The following is a 22,193-nucleotide window of genomic DNA, read 5'->3' on the forward strand; positions in this document are numbered from 1 at the left end:
TAAAGATGCCATTTCCTGTTTCCACAAGGGGGCGCCATGAGCGAGATTGCCTAGGAGCATATGGAGGCGTTGAGGGTGGGGCTCTTATCATGTACAGAAATTTTGAAACAATTTGGATGAATTATGTGGGAAAGAGAGCTGCTTGAATATGCATGGCGATGGATCAAAAATGGCAGCGCCATAGCAGCCATGCCCGTTGACCTACAGACATGTAGAGCACAACTTTTGATCAGCATGGTCTCTGGATGATCTGTAAAAAAACTGAAGTCGATTGGATGAAATCCCTAGGATGAGTTTGTTAAAATGCAACATATGGAAATCACGCCAAAATGACAAGTCAAAATCAAAATGGCCGACTTCCTGTTTGGAGTAGACCATTGGTGCCAGAGACTTTTATGTGCGTCTGGACAATATACACATGAGTACCAATTTTCATGTTCCAACTCCAAAAAAAAACCCTATGGGGAGGGTTTTTTGAAAATTTCAAGGGGGCGCTATAGAGGCATTTGGTCGCCCCCATGGGTGATGCCCCATCAGATGCAAGAGCTCGCTATTCTTGACCTGTGTATCAATTTTCATGAGGATATGAGGTCGGTGAAGCCATCAAAATGCCAAACGTATTTAGTGGCGAGGGATCGATAGTTGCCACGCCGCTACGTGGACACCATTAAACGTAGCTTCACAGCGTTCATAAGGTAGCTTCACCAACTTGTTCTGCATGCATCAGAAGTGGAATGAAGTTGATGTGGTCAAGTTTGTGGCATTAGTACATGTTGTGGCCGGATGAATGTGGAAAGTTAGAAGCATTTTCAAATTTGGGAAAGGGGCGAAATTGGGACACAAAATGTCGGAATGTCGGAGCTCAAATTATACATTATGTTTTTGTACATCAAATATACACCACAGCATGTAACTTTCAGATAAATCGAAAGATAATGTTTGATGAGACCCACTTCCTGTCGCCACTAGGTGGGTCTATGAGTATCAGGCAATATGGTCATATAAATGTTTTCAGGGCAGGACTAATATGAATCATCTGAAGTTTGATGGAGATCAGAACATTTACGGCAAAAATATAGCAATTTCCTGTTTCATGGCGAGACATCAAAATTAAACCCTCTGCAACACGGATAGACACTAATGATATGTCATGTTTGTGTACAACAAATACACACCACAGCACTGAAATTTCAGGTTAATCCAAAGATAAGTGTCTGACAAGAAGTAATTCCTTTCGACACTAGGTGGCGCTATGATTATCAGGCAATATGGTAATGAAAATGTGTTCAGGGCGGGACTAATATGAATCATGTAAAGTTTGGTGGAGACTGGACCATTTATGCCAGAGCTACAGCAATTTTGTTTTTCATGGCGAGACCTCAAGATTCAACGCTCAGCAGCAGGCGCGCCATTCAACATTGGGCAAATCCTGGGTCTGATTAACCTGCTAGAAGCGGGACATCAAAGAATGTATAAAATAGCTTTCTGTTGCCAGAAGGTGGCGCTATGGCGGTGATTCAAAATTCCTCTGTAGATGTGTTCAGGGCTGGACTGTCATCATATGTGTGAAGTTTTGGCAAGATATTCCCATGTGGAGTCAAGTTACAACAATGTTTATCAACGGCAAAACATCAAAGTTCGCCGCGAGCCCGTGGCCACGCCCTTCGACGAAAACTCACAGTTTCCACAATAAAGCGCCATCAACGTCTTATGACTTTTTTCACCAAGTTTGAAGTGGATCTGGTCAAGTCTGTAGGAGATGTACATTAAAGTCTAAAACATGACATTTCCCATTGCCAGTAGGGGGCGCTATGTTTATCTCTAATTATTGACATATAGATGTGTTCAGGGCGGGACTGTCATCAATTCTGTGAAGTCTGGCCAAAATTGGACCATGTATGCTGGAGTTATAAACTACTTCCTGTTTAGTGGCGAGACCCCTAACTTTGACGCCATCCCACGGTCACACGCATTGACGAAAACTCAAGCTTTTGATAACTTTTCATCTTCAAGGTCTTGGGATGGGACAGACCATGGTTTGAAGTCGATCGGATGAAATCTCTAGGACTAGTTTGTTCATTTATGACCCCTGGAAATGGCCAAAAATGCACCAAAATTGCACAGTAAATTCAAAATGGCTGACTTCCTGTTGGGTTTTGAGAATGCCTCCAAGAGGCTTTTTTGTACATCTCTGAACGTTACATAAGCCTGCCAAGTTTCATACATGTAGGTTAAATTAGCTTCAGGGGCTGTTTCCTCAAACTTTTGTAGGGGGCGCTACTGAGCCATTTTTTGGAACCCGCACACGAGACCCTTAAAATATCAAATTTTTCACCAGTTCTGAGATGTGTGCAATGTTTCATGAGTTTTAGGGTATGTTAAGCCTCCCAAAAAGGCAATTCATTTGGAGGAATAATAATAATAATAATAATAATAACAATAATAAAAAATCCTTGCATTTCAATAGGGTCCTCGCACCGCTAGGTGCTCGGGCCCTAATAATAATAAAAAATCCTTGCATTTCAATAGGGTCCTCGCACTGCTTGGTGCTCGGGCCCTAACAATAATAATAATAATAATAATAATTCCTTCAGTTTCAAGAGGGCCTTCGCCCGGCCTTCGGTCGGTGCTCGGGCCCTAATAAACAGCACGATTATAATAGGGTCCTATGGACGACTTCGTCGTCGCTTGGGCCCTAATAATTAAAGCTGCAAGCAGTGATGAACGGGTCCTCACAGTCCACACGCGTCGGGGCATGCTGCCGTCGGGGGCCGTGCACCTAGAAGTCTTGTCAGCTGTAATAAATGAAAAAATAAACGTTATCTCTCGGTTACATTTCCAGTATACAGGTAGGCACCCAACCCACGTATGTATTTTTCCAAAAAGTAGAAGCTGAATACATGCCCAATAGTTCAAGGTCTTCTGACTCTTTAAAAGTTGACATGGTGTCTCTAGCTCAAAGTATGAGGGACAAGAAGAGGTTCAAAGTTGATGAATTTTGAAGAGGATTTGAAGATTTTCCAATTTACTTCCATTCACACTAATTAGACTGCCACCAGAGCGCCACCTATTGGCCGCTTTGCATTGAATTTTGCACAATCCCTCATCGGGCCATGGAACACAATTAGCAAAAGTGTTGTGGTAATTGGACTGTATTTGGTCAAGATATGAAAGACTGTCTGTTTTGAAAACAATGTGCAGGAATTTGTTGTTTTATATTTTGGGCATTTTTTGGACGATCAAAATTCTTTTAATAACTTTTTGTCAGGAGGGTCCACAGATGCTTCATGCAAAGTTTGGTGCAAATCAGTCAAATCGCCTAGGAGGAGTTCAAAAAAATACGTGTTTCATTTGTCGCGATTTAGTGAATGGAAAGTTACTGCAAAGTGGGCGTGGCTTACACCACACAATTCAGCTGAATTCTGAGAACACGTAAATAGAAGGTTTAACAATGTGCGACATCTTATGTGGGAGTTATTAGCCAAAAACACTTTTGCATTGAAAATAACGCCACCTGCTGGTCATTTTTGGTGTGCGAGTTACAGGGGCCAGTCTTTACCACCCCTATCAATTTTATTTCCATGAGTGTTATGGTGTTGGCACAGTGCCAAATATTAAATTAGACGGCCACCAGAGCGCCACCTAGTGGCGGATCGGTAAAATTTAAGGAAAAGATTACTCCGTCGTTAAATTCAATACCAAGTCCCTCAGTAACAGAGGTTTCCTGTACCGACTTTGATAATTTTGTCGATAGCGCCGTAGGCTCGCTGCGAACAAAACTTGACTCTGTAGATCCTCTTAAAAAGAAGTTAAAAAAGCAAAGAAAGTTCGCTCCTTGGTATAACTCTCAAACCCGTAAGTTAAAACAAATAGCGCGAAAATTTGAAAGGAATTGGCGATTAACCAAACTGGAAGAATCTCGTTTAATCTGGACAGACAGTCTCAAAACTTATAAGAGGGGCCTCCGCAATGCCAGAGCAAACTATTACTCAGCATTAATAGAAGACAATAAGAACAACCCCAGGTTTCTTTTCAGCACTGTAGCCAGGCTGACTGAGAGTCAAAGCTCTATTGAGCCTTGTATTCCTCTAGCCCTTAGCAGTAATGATTTTATGAGCTTTTTTAATGACAAAATTCTAACTATTAGAGGCAAAATTCATGACCTCCTGTCCTCAGATAGTACCTAACCTCAAACACAGCTGTAAAACCTAATATATACTTAGATTGCTTCTCCCCAATTTCTCTTCAAGAATTGACCGCAGTGATTTCTTCATCTAAATCATCAACGTGTCTCTTAGACCCCATCCCAACTAGGCTACTTAAGGAGGTCTTTCCTTTAGTTAACAGTCATATATTAGATATGATCAATATACCCTTATTAACAGGCTATGTACCACAGTCTTTTAAGGTAGCTGTAATTAAACCTCTCCTAAAAAAGCCCACCTGGATCCAGAGGTGTTAGCCAACTATAGACCAATATCTAATCTTCCCTTCATGTCAAAGATCCTTGAGAAAGTAGTCCCAGACCAGCTGTGTGATTTTCTCCATGATAATAATTTATTTGAGGAATTTCAGTCAGGATTTAGAGTGCATCATAGCACTGACACAGCACTAGTTAAAATTACAAATGACTTTCTGATTGCTTCAGACAAAGGACTTGTCTCTGTACTTGTTTTATTAGATCTTAGTGCGGCGTTTGACACAATTGACCATCAAATTCTACTGCAGAGACTGGATCACTTAATTGGCCAAAAAGGTTCTGCACTGAGCTAGTTTAAATCTTATTTATCTGATCATTTTCAGTTTGTTGACATTCATAATGAATCATCCTTACGTACCAAAGTTTGTTTTGGAGTTCTGCAAGGTTCTGTGCTCGGACCAATCCTATTTACTCTATATATGCTTCCTTTAGGTAACATCATTAGAAATCACTCTATAAATTTCCATTGTTATGCAGATGATTCATGACCTCCTGTCCTCAGATAGTACCTATCTAACCTCAAACACAGCTGTAAAACCTAATATATATTTAGATTGCTTCTCCCCGATTTCTCTTCAAGAATTGACCATAATGATTTCTTCATCTAAATCATCAACATGTTTCTTAGACCCCATCCCGACTAGGCTTCTTAAGGAGGTCTTACCTTTAGTTAACAGTCATATATTAGATATGATCAATACATCCTTATTAACAGGCTATGTACCACAGTCTTTTAAGGTAGCTGTAATTAAATCTCTCCTAAAAAAGCCCACCCTGGATCCAGAGGTGTTAGCCAACTATAGACCAATATCTAATCTTCCCTTTCTTTCAAAGATTTGACACAATTGACCATCAAATTCTGCTACAGAGACTGGAACACTTAATTGGCCGAAAAGGTTCTGCACTAAGCTGGTTTAAATCTTATTTATCTGATCGTTTTCAGTTTGTTCACGTTCATAATGAATCATCCTTAGGTACTAAAATTTGTTTTGGAGTTCCGCAAGGTTCTGTGCTCGGACCAATCCTATTTACTCTATATATGCTTCCTTTAGGTAACATCATTAGAAATCACTCTATAAATTTCCATTGTTATGCGGATGATACACAGTTGTATTTATCTATGAAACCAGAAGAAAGTAATCAATTAACTAAACTTCATAACTGCCTTAAAGACATAAAATCTGGATGAACACCAATTTCCTGATGTTAAATTCAGACAAAACTGATGTTATTGTTCTTGGCCTCAAAGAACTCAGAGACTCTTTATCTGATGACATAGTTTCTCTAGATGGCATTGCTCTGGCCTCTAGCACTACCGTAAGAAAACTCGGAGTAACATTTGGTCAAGATTTGTCTTTTAATTCTCATTTAAAACAAACCTCACGGACTGCATTTTTTCATCTGCGTAATATAGCGAAAATTAGGCCTATCCTGACCCGAAAAGATGCAGAAAAATTGGTCCACGCTTTTGTTATTTCAAGGCTGGATTACTGTAACTCTCTATTATCAGGTAGCTCTAGTAAGTCCTTAAAAACTCTCCAGCTAATTCAGAATGCAGCAGCACGTGTACTAACAGGAACTAAGAAACGTGATCATATTTCTCCTGTTTTAGCTTCTCTGCACTGGCTCCCTGTAAAGTCCAGAATTGAATTTAAAATCCTACTGTTAACTTGTAAAGCTCTAAATGGTCAAGCTCCATCGTATCTTAGAGAGCTCATAGTGCTTTATTATCCCACCAGAACACTGCGCTATCAGGCTCCTCTCCTGTGGAATCATCTTCCTGTTACAGTCCGGGAGGCAGACGCCGTCTCCACATTTAAGACTAGACTTAAGACTTTCCTCTTTGATAAAGCTTATAGTTAGAGCTGGCTCAGGCTTGCCCTGTACCAGCCCCTAGTTAGGCTGACTTAGGCCTAGTCTGCCAGAGGACCCCCCTATAATACACCGGGCACCTTCTGTCCTTCTCTCTCTCTCTCTCTCTCTCTCTCTCTCTCTCTCTTTCGTATTCTATTACTGCATCTTGCTAACTCGGCCATTCTGGATGTCACTAACTCGGCTTCTTCTCCGGAGCCTTTGTGCTCCACTGTCTCTCAGATTAACTCATATCACAGCGGTGCCTGGACAGCGTGACGTGTGTGGTTGTGCTGCTGTCGTGGTCCTGCCAGATGCCTCCTGCTGCTGCTGCCATCATTAGTCATTAGTCATACTTCTACTGTTATTATACACATATGACTATTGTCACACATGTATACTGCCAGATATTAATATATACTTTCTAACCCCACCCCCCAATTACGTCCTCATTACTAGACGTAATAGACGTAGGCGTTGGCACGGTAGGGTTAGATACACGGAGGAGGAGAGTGAGTGTAACATTACAGCCAAGACAGTGAAACACAACCCCAGAGTTTTAAAACTCAACCGGAGTCAGTGATTACTGATGAGTTTTAGAATAAGGTTACGGTGCTAATGTTTTTAGTAGCGTTAACATTACTAGTAAGTGGAAACCAGGGCTGCCAACTTTTCAAAAAACCTTGGAGTGAGATTTTGTGGGGCCAACTGAAATTTTGCAACATACACTGCAATTTTTTGTATGGCCCATTCAGCGTCATTACCATACAGCAAAAACGTTGTTGTTTTTTAAATATACCATTTTCCATACATCAGTAGTTCTCAATGTATTAGCCTAACTCAGAGTGTACCAATTGAACCAACTGACCCAACAGTAAGACACAAGACACAGCATGGCTCAAATTTGTGCATGTTTACTTTGGGATTCTGTATAAAAAATAAAGTCATCAAACAGTAAACAGATAGGCAACACCATGCAAGAAACATTCAAATAAAAATGAAAACCCCCAAAAGCTATGTTATTGTGACATTTTTGAACACCCCAAACTACATGCAGCTAATACCAATTTAAATTAAAAAAATAAAATAAAATTAAAGTTTAACCATAATACAAACAATTCCCAAAATAGGGAGGCTACTGTCAAAGTCCTTAAGATCCGTGTGCTTTGTTGTACTTGCTTGTGGCCTTTTTTGAGGCCTTGATGATTTCAGGGGAGGGCTCCCACATGGAGCAGGACTCCAGGCCAGCCATCTTTATTGTCATTATTGATGACAGGGTTCCAACACAGTGGGAAAAAAAATCTCACATTCCTTTGAAAAATGAGTAAAGGTTGATAATTAATTTTGTCTAAAACAAAATGTACGCACCTACTATATATGATACTTGATACATACATAACAAATTATTCTAAATTGTATATACTACTATATATACAGTAATTAATATACAATTATAAAGCAGCATAGAGGAATGGTTTTGTATAGATAAAACAGACTTTAAATGATCTCACAACACACAAAAAACAAATATGCAAAAGTTACTTAAAGTTTAAGAGCACAAACACTTAACATACATACCTGAAAAGAGCGGGGGAAAATCGATCTTCTTCTTCTTCTTCTTCTCCTTCTTCTTCTGAGTGCAATGCCTGGTGTCAATTGAGCCACAGTGCCACCAACATCCAATGTAGCGGTCGGGAGGTGTATTGCACATTGAAACAGAGACTTTTTTTGTTTTGGCTCAGGTGGACACTTCAGCGTGAGAAATTGGGGGTGTGGCGTGAGAGCGTATGAAGCCAATCAAATGCGTGTGTCTCATGGCCAATGCATGAGAGTTAGCAGCCCTGGGAAACGCACAAGGAAGATAGTTTGTTTATGTTTCAGAGGCTACGCTGCAGTAGGCTAACGTCAGCCATTAGCCATTAACATTACATGTTATATTAGAAGCAAACTAAACATAGTGTTACCTGTCCTGCACAGTCAAATGCAGCCCTGGAGTTTTGAAACTTATCCGGGGTCAGTGATGACTGATGAGTTAATATACTATAACGTAAAGGGTAACGTTAGATAGTACTGGTGACTGGCAACAAACAAGGAAGATAATACTGAGGCTCAAGCAACGTTAGGCTACAGTAGTCTATGTGTTAGCAACTGGATGCTGTGTTGTCATATATAACATTATAGCCTATGTTACATTAGAGGCAAACAAAAAATACCTGTCCAGCAGAAACTCTGTGACCATCTCATCCCTTTTTAGCTCAGGATGAAGCTGCATCAGTCTTCGCCATTGTTCAAAGGCAGAGCTGATGTTGAACCGAGTTTTGGCTCTTGCAGCATTGAGTTCTCTCTTAGTGTTAGCTTCTTGTGCTATATTCTTTCTTTTGCCAACTGATTTCCCTGTTGGAGCGGCTGGAGGTGGAAGCGGTGGTCCGCATTTGTCTGCTGCTGTTACAGAGAAAAGTTTATATCCACACGTGTCCCGTTACTGGGGATGTTACACGAGCGGTTACATCAGTCAGAGGCCTCCACCTGGGGAAGACAGACAGGACGCTCAGCCAATCATTGCATTTGGTCAGGATTTTCTTAGAACCATATGAGAATGGCATAATTATGAGTTTTTATCTCTGGTGGAATTCACTTACATTTTAGTGTGCCATCAACTTATTAATAGCATTTTAACCTAAACAAAGAAAAGCATAACATTTCCAGAAAGGTAAGTGTTGCTTTAAACAATCAATCTTCTTATTATTACTATTTGACTGGTCATCAGTTACTTGAATGTGCTGTCATCCATAGGGATGGGAACCAAACCCCGGTATTGAACGAGCCCCAGGGCTACATTCTTCAAGACTGCAGTATTGATAAGCTCTGACCATAACGGTTCTGCTATCGGTACTGGAGCAGTCGCGTTTTTTGTTTTTTTTTACAAGATAAACCTTATCTTGCACATTTATCTCACCAACTCCGTCAGTTATCCGTCATTGTATCATAATTTTCACTATTCTCCCTGAAGATGAGAGATCTGTCTCGCTCACCCTGGCTGCCTGCTGTGTGTGAGTGTAGAGCAGGGGGACGGGGCTGTTGTTCCAGTGACACACACACACACACACACACACACACACACAAGACAGCGCATACACCAACTACAGCTCGTTTACCTTTAAAGGTAAAGTTCCACTGGTTGTCACACACATTTGACCCATCCCCTGAGGGAGCGGTGAGCAGCAGCAGTGCCGCGCTCGGGAATCATGTGGTGATCTAACCCCCCAATTCCAACCCCTGATGCTGAGTGCCAAGCAGGGAGGTAATGGGTCCCATTTTTATAGTCTTTGGTATGACCCGGCCGGGGATCAAACCCACGACCTCCCAGTCTCAGGGCGGACACTCTACCACTAGGCCACTGAGCTGGTTACCTTTAGACAGATAATGATGGCGGAGACAGCCAAACGGTCGAAAGTGTGGCTTTACATTACAAGAGTTGATGCAGACACAGCCCGTTGTCACAAGTGTGACAAATATTATAATGTTATTATATATAATATAACACTAGTAATTTGTCAAAACACCTTGCGAAAGTGCATCATATTCAGACAGAAAGATGTACAGGGTTTGACTGCCCTAGCACAGCTAGTTCGTCTATGTCCAGTCCAGGTTTGTAACATTATGCTAGCAGCCAACACGTGGAGTTAATAACCATTAGCTATTTTGCGACCCTATTTACTAAATAGTGTTTCAGATTTGGGATTTTGTTTGTGTATTTTTCAGATACTTCTAAATACATGAATATAACCCACAATTATAACCTGGGCTGGGTGCGTGGGATTCCCCCCCTCTGGTCTATATATCCATAGTGATTAATGTTACATCACCATATAAAATACCTAGAATACCTAACATACCTAGAATACCTAATATTTTTACTTGTAGGCTAGATTTGTTTATATATGCGACAGTGATTTGTTTCCCACAGAGCTCTACGGTGCGAGCATTTTACTGCATTTGCGACTGAAAATAGTTTCGTGCAAGTAAAAGAAATCATTCAGGAGCATGCTGTGTGAGTACAGGTTTCAACCAGCAGCAGAATCCTGTCAGTTGTGGGTTGAACGGGGGTCTCAGACACAGACAGGAATACATATTCCTGTCAAATACGGCAGCCATAGTGCTCCGTGGCACAAGTACGACTTACCGGCGACGGAGAAGCCTGGCTCCAGGTCCAATATTTTCCTCTTTGATGATGTCATGACTGTCCAGAAGTACCTGAACAGCCGAGCCGTGGCGGCACACAGGTATGTGACGTGTCAGAGGGGAAACGAGCCGTTCACATTTCTCTCTTTGTGGCAGGTAAGAAATCTCCCCGCACTTTAGGGACTGTTCTTTACTTATGAAGGGACTGTTCTTTACTTGTCAGGGGAGGAGGGTGGCTGGTTGATTTTTATTTTATTTTTTTATTTATTTTGATCCCCCCATGTTAATCACTTATTGATGCTGTTTTTGAAGTATGTATAAGTCAATAAGTAATTTATTCCATTGAAATATCATTGATGTATTATAGAAAAGTGATTTATCTTTTTATAAATGACAAAAGGCACAGCTGCCTCATTTTTGCTGTGGTATTGTGATACTACCCAGAACCGTGATACTTTCACTGGTATCGTACCGTGGGTCCCAATTTTGGTACTGTGACAACACTATTATTTTATGTATTTTACATTTCAAGTTGTAAAAAGTAAAATGTTTTGTTAAGAAACTATTTTATTGCATAATGAGAATTGAGGGAAAAAAAAGCAATTTATGTTCTTGATTTGTTTTTTTCTTCCTCAAAAAGTATCGATAAGAGTACCGTTAAAATACCGGATCGATAAGCAGTACCGAGTAGTAGTACTGTTAAAATCTTAACGATACCCATCCCTAGTCATCCATCTGCTGTCAATCAGCTTTCAAGCTGTCATCTGTTTGTGGCCCAGTTGATATGACGTATTGTTCGTTGCACAGAGGATCATGGGTCAGAATAGCCAGAGAAGCATGCCGGCTTGCATACTGCAAATTGTGACTGGATGCGTTAGAGCGTCCTGGTATTTCTGGCATACTGCATTTGACGCACTATGTAATGAGACATACCAAATCTACTCCTGGTATACTGTTTAATATGGTTGCATTGAGATTGGAATGGAGAGTTAGTCACACATTTTTGCTTTGACTGACACACACCACCCAGCATGCACCCCAGAATTCACAGCCTCCCATCTCCCAGACATTCTGATTGAGCTCTGGGAAATAAGCAGAGCTCATCTGTCCAATGTAGGGGGGTTAAGGTCAGACCATTATTAAGGCTACTAAATGCCAAAAATGTAATAATCAGTTTGTATATGTGTTTTAATTAAATGTATTTTGGCACACCAGCAATTTGTATATTCTTTAAAATGTTTAAGGAACAACTATTTGTAATTTGTGAAGCAAAGGTGAGAAATAGATAAAGGGAACTGAAGGAGGAGGCAGGGAAGGAGGGAGGAAAGGGGGAATCAGCAGTGATTCCAGAAGACAGATGGTGATGGCATCCTCATCTTTACTTGGGGTACGCTAGTGTGAAGAAGCACTTACATCAAGCTTCAGCGACAAGATTTCAGTCAGTGAGGACTCTCGCTGTAGTTCTGCTCAACTGATCTGACTGATGACAGGGGCAGTTGGTTTATCTCAGTAGCTGACTAATGAAGCGTACTGGGCTGTCTACCCAGTGTCACACACAAACAAATCTCAGGGCTTATCCTACAATCCCGCCCCCATTGCCTCTAGTTTGTTAGCCTCTATTTACCTCAGTGTTAATCCTCTCCCCTTTCAACCCGCCCCAACCCCCCGCCCCCCCACCCTCTATCTTTTGCTCCTCCCCTCTCTACCCTAAAAGCCAGCAGGCTGCTATTTGATCCAGACTGCTTGTTACATGATCTCCTGGAATACAACGCTCCCTCGCTACTCGATGGCTTTTTGGGTTGTTTTTGCTTTGCTGTGCAGAGAGCACAAAAGGACGTCTGCGCCACCCTAACCCTACATCGCCTCTCCGACCCTTTCTTTTCCTGTGACCTGTCTATCCATCTTTCTCCCTGACCTCCATTCCCACCCGCTGTCCAGACCCCCTCACCCCCATCTCCTAATTAATGCTGCCATCCCCTTGACAATGATACCATGCATTAACTGGCTGCAGCCTTTCCTTGCCTTGATCTCCTCCACTTTGCTTACACGAGGCCACAACTGTCCATCCAGCTGTTTGTGTCCAGACCATCACACTGTGGACTGCACTGGCAAAGGTCTAACCAGAGTCCCAGACTCCATCCCTCTGGATGTTCGCCGTCTCCTGCTCTCCAACAACTGGATTCACTGGATCCCTTTTGACTTCTTGGTCCTCTACAGTGATCTAGTCTACCTGGACCTGAGGAATAACTCCCTCTCCCAGCTGGAGCCAGGGACCCTGAGCACCTCCTCTAGATTAGTCTACCTCGACCTGGGGAGCAACAATCTGACAGAAATCTCATCTGGAACATTTGGGGAGTCCAGGAGTCTGATCAAACTTCGACTGGGGAACAACCCCTACCTAAACATGGTGGGACGGGATGCTTTTGCAGGGCTGACATCTTTGAGAGAGCTGGAACTGGAGAAGAATGGACTAACAGCCCTGGACGTCGTGGTCCTGGAATCTTTGCCCTCCCTTCGGATGCTGCGTCTGGAGGGCAACCCCTGGCTCTGCAACTGCCACTTTGCCAAACTGTTTTTATGGCTGACAGAGAACCAACACAAGCTCCCAAAGGGTAAGACATAAATTGTTTAACATACAGACTTGCAGTCTTTGTCCCACACCAGAGCAAAGAAAATTAATCATTTCTCTAGGATGCATTTACACATAACATTTGATTGATCAGTTGCAAAACTAGACACAAAGGATGGTTAAAACTCTGGACAGAAAACAATAAAACATTAATGTTGCAGACATCAGTCTAGGTCCTCCCTAGTTTACTCTATGACTATATAGCCAAGATTATCATCACAGGTCCTTTAAGGTAAACATTAACGTTTCTCCTCTATTTACTCATATATTTGTGTGTGTGTGTTTGCATGTGTGTGCATGTGTGTCTGCAAGTCATATACCATGATTAACTTACATTATTTAAAAACAAAAGTGCAGCAACACTATGGAGCTCTCTTAGTACTGACATATACTGTAAATACCAAATCTAGATTTTGCAATGCACTCCTTTTGCTTATAACAGTTAACCCCAGGGATGTGGCGTCTACTCATAAGGCTACACATCTGAAAATCAGATAGATTTACGAAGACTTTCAAATAGATTCACAAAGCAGACCACTCATGTAAGAATACCTAATCACCAAAATGTTGGTATTGTCATTTCTGCAAACCACAGTTACATTAACTTTGTGCACTGTTATGTGGCAGATACATTCATACTTTACCTTTCTTTGTGTTTCAACAATGCTGTTGTTAATGTGTGGTTATGTCTAGGTTAAGAAAAGATCATGTTTTGGCTTAAAATTCCTGGTTTGGATGGCACAATTCTAGCTGATAATGCAGCAATGTCTAAAAAAACAACTGCTTTTCAAGGCACTACTGCAGCTTGACACACAGTGATGTAACAGTAAATCCAATCCATTTTTGTGGCACTATTAAGGCTGGAAAAGCAGTGATATTTGGGTAAAAAAAACAATGTTTTTCGAGGCACTATCCCAGCTGGAAACACAATGTTGTATCAGTAAATCCAATCACTTTTTGTGGAACTATTGTTGCTGGAAAAGCAGCAGTTTCTGGGTAAAAAAGAATGTATATGGCCATGATCCTCGGTGGAAACACAGTAACAGGTCACTAAAAACAACAATTTGTGTCGTTTGATTGTCTCAAACAGTGGTGGGCAGGCATCTTGGCTATCCATGGTGCTGAAACAACAGCTTAGCAAAATCTGGCCTGTTGGCTGTTGTCTCAAATGTGTACTGTGAGCTAGTTTTATGGTCATGTTGTATGGCTAATGTTAAGAGTAAAAACACAATACCCAATCTCTCTTCCTCTTGCTCGCTCACTCACTCATTGTGTAGACTGTGAATGTGTATGTGTGGAAACCTAGCTAGCTAGCAGCAAGTTTCAAATGTAAACATGGAGGAAAGATAGTGAATGTGGGTAGGTATATCTCTTTCTATATGGTGAGCAGAGAACTCTGGTGAGAGAAGGATAGGAGAAATGTGCTTTATGATGAATAAGGACTGGTGTATTGGTGGGAATGTGAGGTGCTCCTGGTCCAGCTGTTGATGTGCTTTAACATGACTCTGTGCAGGGGCAGCTGCAGAGCAGCTTTGCTGTGTTCAGGAATAGTGACCCTGCAGCCGTCTTGTTGAGGTTGGGATGTGTGAACAATTAAAACATTCCATAGCCAGAAGTCATGGATTACCAGAATCATCCAGAAACATGGACGATTATAAAGCAGCAGCCACCAATGTAAGATGACATAAAAAAAACAACAAAATTATAGTGCACGTTAAAGGTGCTGAAAGGATCGCATTTCACTGGAGTTGAACCATGTATAACTTCCATATGATGAATAAATAGTACACGTACACTGTAAGTATTTTGTAAACCTGCCAAATACTTTAAGTGCAGTGGAATAAAAATTTCAACACTTAAAAAATACATATATTATCTCATAACTTCCACATACATTACAATTCTTTATAGTACATTTCTGTATTAACAACACTGTATTCCATTGTCAATCTACAAGCCTATAGTTGTTTTTGGTATCAAAGCAAAGTTGACAAAGTTGACAAATTTCCCCCATAGTAACTTGTCATGGCCAGTGTTGTGCAGTAGCATCACTACAAGTAGCAAAGTTACTAACATAACTCCATTTCTCAGTAGCGTGGTGATAACATCACTACTTTCTGACTCAAATAGCTTTTCAGTAGTGAAGTTGAATAATTTACGGAGTAGCATGATAGCATCAGCAAAAGTTACAAGCTCTTTTTCCCAGAAAATACTTTGAAGTGCAGCAGTCTTTTTTTCTGCAGAGGTCTGGATAAAAGTAAGGATTCTAAAACTGAGGATAAGTAATGCGACTGATGCCACCGTCACACTGAGGCATGTAGACAAGGGAAGCGTATGGCATCACATTCTAATCCTTCAGTGTATTCTGCTTGCTGCTTCGCTATTGGCTTTTCTGGGCAAGAGCCACCCTACTCTGCCTCTGATTGGCTATATTGCACTTCTTGACGTATCTCTCATGTGTCACACCCATAGACTGTAGGCCTATATATAAAGTGGATTTGCAGTGGACACTAGAAAAATAGACTCAACAAGGGCCAGGAAAGAGCTAGAGAGACAGTGAACAGTATTAAGACAGAAGACAGGAGAGAGAGACATACTGATTTCACATGTTATTTGCAGGATATGTCATGTTCTACTGTCCCAAAAAAGAAAGGTTTTCATTTTGTCTGTTATTTTCATTGTTTATATTATTGTCTTTTACTTATGGTGGTTTTATTGACTGAAACATATACACTGGCATGCAAATGCTTGGGCAGCCCTGGTCAAAATTTTGTTTACTGTGAGTTATTAAATAATAAGAAGATGAACTGATCTCCACATGGCATAAAGTTAAAGATGACATATTTCCTCAATATTTTAAGCAAGATTACTTTTTAATTTCATCTTTTACAGTTTCAAAATAACAAAAAAGGAAAAGGGCCTGAAGCCAAAGTTTGGGCACCCTGCATGGTCAGCATTTAGTAGCTCCCTCTTTGGCAGGTTCTAATTTGGGGGGGGTGTGTCATGGCCCTCACAGTCCCCTAAATATCATTAAAGATCTGACCTCAAAAGAGCAGGGCATGCAAGGCGGCCCCAAGAATCTCACAGAGCTAGAGGCCTTTTGTTTAGTTTAGTTTAGTTTAGTATTATTTTTTATTTTTATTTTAGTTTTCACTCTTGCTTGTCAATTATACATGCACAAAGTGCCACTAGGTGGCAGCCACCAGTCCACACTCCATATTTGGTCTGGACGGGGACTCGAACAGGCAACCCTCCGGTTCTCAACCCAAGTCCCTACGGACTGAACTACTGCCGCCCCACATTTAAGTGATTGTGTTCAGTGGCTAATCTACAACTGTCAGTATGTTTGTATTTAGACTCTTTCATATTGTCCTATTTGTCTGTCTGTCTGTCCATCTCTGTGTGTGCATGAGTCTGGCTGCCTGTTGTACCGCCACGTGACTGGAATATCACCAAGTGATGAGGTCACTGAGTCCCTTTTCATGTGGAAAACCCCTTCTGGTCTCATGTGACTCACAGAAACACACACACACACACACACACACACACACACACACACACACACTTGACAATGATGTCTAGTGACTCTTGGGTACAGCAGTGCTACAGAGGAATCAGGATAAAATGGAAATGCCTCCCTCTACACAGTGCACAAAATGTTTTTTTAAGGTTTTACAGTGCATTGGTGCCAAAAACACACTGCTTGGTTTGTATTTCTTGGTTTGGAAATGCAGTTTTTATCACTCATGGCTGTACATGATTACACATCTCAAATAAAGATGTCTTGTTTTTAGTGAAGAGTCAGTTACTATTTTTGATGTTTAGTTTTTGGATTAAAATAGTCATGTAATAATCATAATGTTGATAAACTGGATTGTGTGAAGCTAGATTTCAATTCAGTTTCAATTTTGTTTATTATAAAGCCCAGTATCATAAATCAGAATTTGCCTCAGAGGGCTTTACAACATGCAACAGCCCCTCTGTCCTCGGACCCTCACAGCGCATAAGGAAAAACTCCCCCCCAAAAAACCTTTAATGGAGACAAAATGTTAGAAACCTCAGGAAGAGCAACAGAGGAGGGATCCCTCTTCTAGGACAGACAGATGTGCAATAGATGTTGTGTGTACAGAACAGATCAACATATTAAAATAACAGTAATCCATATAAGAAAATTATGCATATAGAGAGACAAGTAATAACAACTATAACAATAATAACAGAAATATGACTCTGATAGTAGTACATGATAGTATATATGTTACATATAAGTAATGTATGATAGTATATGTCTGTGACTATAATAATTGTATGTGTATAATAAGAGTAGAAGTATGACTAATAGTAATAGCAGTAGTAGTCTGCATCAGGCAGGACCATGGCAGCAACACGACCATGACCCATGATCCAGGTGCAACCATGATTTGAGATAACCTGCAAGACAGTGGAGCACAAAGGGTCTGGGGGAGAAGCTGCATTGGTGTTATGTGGTTAAAGGACGTGAATGTTAGCAAATGAGGAGAGAGAGAGAGAGAGAGAGAGAGAGAGAGAGAGAAGGAAAGAGGAGATACGTGTATCATACCATAGGAAGTCCCCTGGCTGACTAGACCTATATCAGCCTAACTAGGGGCTGGTTCAAGGCAAGCCTGAGCCCGCCCTAACTATAAGCCTTATCAAAAAGGACAGTCTAATTCTACTCTTGATTAAATGTGGAGAAGGTGTCTGCCTCCCAGAACCTGATAGCTGAAGACTATGGCTCCTATCCTACATTTGGACACTTAAGGAACCATACAGAATAGAATAGAATAGAATAGAATAGAACTTTATTCATTTCAGAAGAGAAATTCAGCTGTCGAGCAGCTCATAAAAGACAGATCAACAACCACACTTTCAAAAAAGTGGCTTTCCTGTCCACAATTTTCACTGTACATTTTTACTAAAAAAAACATAGGAAAATTTGTGCTGGTCACAGAAATGTTGACATGGAATTTCTCACACGTACATATTTTTGCTCAGTGGCGCCAAAGCGAAGGGAGCAGCGATTTTTTTCTCATTCACTCCCATGTAAACTGAGAGGAGAAATTTCTGGAAAACAGCTGAGGTGCAACACAGTTGTAACTCACGAGTATGATCACATTTTTGACTCCAAATACACACATTACACATTACACACACATACACATTATATCTATGCGTTCGAGAGAAGTCTATCTCTCTCACCATCACGTTATTTTGATGATTGGACCAATGGTTTGGGAATGGGAAGAACTAGTTCAAGGAGTTAAATCTCTACTAATAGAGCTCTCTTCTGTGTGTTCTGTGTGTCTCTCTTATCTTCTCCCAGGTACACCTAGTTAATTACCATAGCAACCGCTGTGACACACAAAATCACAGAAACATGATGGTGTGTGCGTGTCTAAATCTTACATGCAGATATGACAGGGGCAGAATCTCCATTTTAACCCTTTAGGTGCCAGAGTTAAAATATTCAGTTTTATTTTCAACATTTCAAAAGGCTTTAGCTTGAAAGTGGTGACAGATAAAGGCATACTGTAAATGAGAAAACTATTCATTATGACACAAAGTTTGTGATGAGAGTAAATTAACTCATCTAATTTGCATATTGTGGCATCACTAGGCAGCGGCCATATTGGATTTCATAATCTCAGTAAAACAGCATTTTTAACATATTTACACAGTAGATTTCTTTTGTTTTGTGTTGTTTTTGCCATTTCATCCTCAAAACAAAGGAACAGGAATCGTATGGGAGTAAATTTGCTTATCTAATTTGCATATTGTGACATCACTAGGTGGCAGCCATATCTGATAACATAACTCTCAGTAAAACTGAATTTTGAACATATTTACACAGTAGATTTTTTTCATTTTTTAAATTTATTTTTGTCATCTCATCCTCAAAATAAAGGAACAGGAATTTGATGGCCGTAAATTCACTCATCTAATTTGCATATTGAGACATCATTAGGTGGCAGCCATATCTTTTTTTTTTTTGGTTTGTTATCTCATCCTCATAATGCCCAGTGGTCCTCAGTCTCAGACTTTTCTACGAGCCCAATGCACAAATGAAGTGACAATGAAGCTTTCATCTCAGGGACAGTGACATCATACCAGTCATTGAATCTGGATTTTGGTTTTATCTGTACTCTGGATAAGAACTGATTGGCTTTTCTGTTGGTTTCATTTGTGATAAGGGTCAAATAATATATAAATAAATCAGTGGGTTTAACATTTGTGAGAGCCGTGTCTCCACGATAGCCAACAGTCCCTAATCCACCTGTGATCCACTTCCTCATTTCTCAAGTAAAGCCAGCCATCATCATTACTGTTACGGCCCTTCTTTTACCACCCCTGTTGCCTCTAACACGTCCCCTCCTCATCTAATTTCTGCCACCCCGACCACAGTGAGGTAAAGTCTGGTTAATATCGATGTCATGTGCTGCTTTGTGTGGATTGTCGTGGTGCATGCGATGTGCAGACGTGCGGATGCACCGTCACTTTGTCACTCGACGACAGATTGTCATCAGAGGGTAAATATTTCTCGTCAGAATCAGAATCGGCAAGTAACTGACCAAGTACTTCAATCAACAGTGAAAATTCCTTCAGGCATTTTGTGTGTTTTTGCTCTCTATCTGCTGGACCTTGCACCGCCCTCTCAGAGGGGCAGACGGCATACACGGTGTTCACAGACGAACTGGCTACAGCAAACGAGGAGTTACAAACGGCTGTTTCATCCCTGGAAGTGACTTCGGCCTCACACGAAACTACTATCAAAGAGTTTGAAAACTCCGCCACACTCCAGGCAGATGATATAGCCACACTCCAGCGGCAGGTCTCTCGCTTGACCACTGAAGTGGAGAAATTAACCGAACAATGCGAAGACTTGGAAGGACGCATCGAGATTCCAGAGGGAAGTGAGGGGCACAAGCCAAGAGATTTCATCGCCGGGATGCTGCAGGACGTGCTGTCACTGGATGAGAAGCCTCTCACTGACAGAGCACACCAGACCCTCTGAAAGCGACCCGGACCTCACGAGCAACCCAGACCATTTATCCTGAGGCTGCACTACTACCATGTGCTGGAGGACATCTCACGCAGAGCAGCAGCGGCAAAGCTGAGGATCCAAATATTACCTGACTACCCGCCCACCATGGCCAAGCGGAGGTCGCTGTTCAACCGTGCAAGGGAGCTGCTACGAGGCATACCCGGCGTAAGATACGGCCTGCTCTACCTGGCAAGACTCCTGGTCACCCACAACGACACACAGACATCGTTCACAAACCCGCAGAAAACCCAGGAATATGCGGAGCGCCTTTCCGCTTCAACTTCGAATACGCCGTGTCAGGAGGACAATTAGTCCACCACAGATACATGAGGGAATAATCAAGAAACTCTGCTAGGCTATTGGGTGCTAACGCTAGCTGATGGCTAGCCGGGAGCTGCGGCTAACGTCACAACACTAAGCTAACTCAAACAGACTTGCACATAATACAACTGATGCCTTAGTAGCTGACGTGCTGACGTATTGTGGTAAGCGAGTTGTGTCATTTCCGGTGTTTCTGTGACAGCGTTTCTGTCCTGCTCTCGTGAATTCTACTAGCCTGCTTTCGGCTTTCTCACTTCAGTTGCTTTAACATCTACTTCAAGTCTTAACCCACACTAGTTCCGTTTAAGCACTTATAGCTCTCCTCCTTTTTACAACTTCCCTGCTAATCTCTTAGCTGTTGTTTGCACGTTATTAGCCTTGGTAGCTACATTAGCTTTACAATTAGTGATGGCTTCTCCCTCTGCTCTTTTTTGCTCGGTGTGCCAAATGTTTAGCCATGCCTCTGCCTCCTTTAGCGACAGTGGTAATTGTAACAAGTGTAGCTTATTTGCTTTGTTGGAGGCGAGGCTTAGTGAATTAGAAGCATGGCTCCGTACCATGGAAAACCATTCAGTAGCTGCGGTAGTTAGCCAACCCCTGTAGCCGGTACGGAGCCACATAGCATAGCCTCTGCTAGCGGTCCTCCGGTAACACCCGTTCAGCCGGGAGGTTGGGTAACTGTTTGCCAGAGGCACAGCTCTAAGCCGAAGCCCACGGCTCACCACCAGCCTGTTCACTTTTCCAACCGCTTTTCTCCACTCAGCGACACACCCGCTGAGGATAAAACTCTGATTATTGGCAGCTCTATTCTGAGGAACGTGAAGTTAGCAACATCAGCGGCCACAGTCAAATGTATCCCTGGGGCCAGAGCGGGCGACATTGAATCAAATTTAAAACTGCTGGCTAAAGCTAAATGTAGATTCAGTAAGATTGTTATTCACATCGGCGGCAATGACACCCGGTTACGCCAATCTGAGGTCACTAAAATTAATATTGCCTCGGTGTGTGAATATGCAATATGGCGTTATATTTGTGTCATATGTTGCACGAGCGAATAACACATTTGCACGCGCGCAGATCTCTCGCTCGTGTAAATTATTTCGTGTCGCGCGCAGATTTCAACTGCTGCGCGCACTTGTTTGATCTTCGTGCATATATTCAGCAACAGAGTGAAGCAGAGGCAGGTGCGAGTGAGTAAAAAACAGCAGCGACACACAAAACAACACTGTGCAGCTGCTTTGCGTGCGCTGTCTCGCTCCTGCTCTCGTTCTCTCTCTCCCCTGTGCTCGCTCGCGGTGGAGTTCTGCTCACTCGAAGCAAGGACTTTTGACACTTTGGGGGTGGAGACCAAGGCTGACCCCGGCCCTCTTATGATTAGTCATTTTCCAGCCCCCCACGTTGGTGCCTTTTTGTTTTTCTGCTGATGACAGCTTCCGTCACAGACAGGAAGCTCAGTGGGTTTTTTTGGTTTGTTTAGCTAACTAGCCTGGTAAGAAGCTACACGCTGACTATGAGGGAGAAAAACACACATGGAACTTGCTATGGGTTGGGAAACTGCAACAGGCTACATACTTCCATGGGAAATACAGGCTAGAGTGATGCACCATCAAAGTGATTTATTAGTTCTCATCTATTAAAGGTAGAGTCTGGAGTTTTGTTTGTTGCAGTTT

The 22,193-nt window shown here is 41.8% G+C and overlaps 1 protein-coding gene across 1 annotated transcript in view; it reads left to right on the top strand.

Annotated features, from left to right (window-relative positions):
• The first annotated feature begins 12,497 nt into the window (after window positions 1-12,497).
• Window positions 12,498-22,193, top strand: part of lrrc38a (leucine rich repeat containing 38a) — a 54,724-nt gene continuing 45,028 nt past the window's right edge. The window contains exon 1 of the mRNA XM_049581762.1: window positions 12,498-13,125. Within this exon, the coding sequence (XP_049437719.1) occupies window positions 12,498-13,125 (628 nt within the window). The remainder of the gene's footprint in view (window positions 13,126-22,193) is intronic.

Source organism: Epinephelus fuscoguttatus, linkage group LG7 (assembly GCF_011397635.1).
Source record: "Epinephelus fuscoguttatus linkage group LG7, E.fuscoguttatus.final_Chr_v1".
Classification (NCBI taxonomy): domain Eukaryota; kingdom Metazoa; phylum Chordata; class Actinopteri; order Perciformes; family Serranidae; genus Epinephelus; species Epinephelus fuscoguttatus.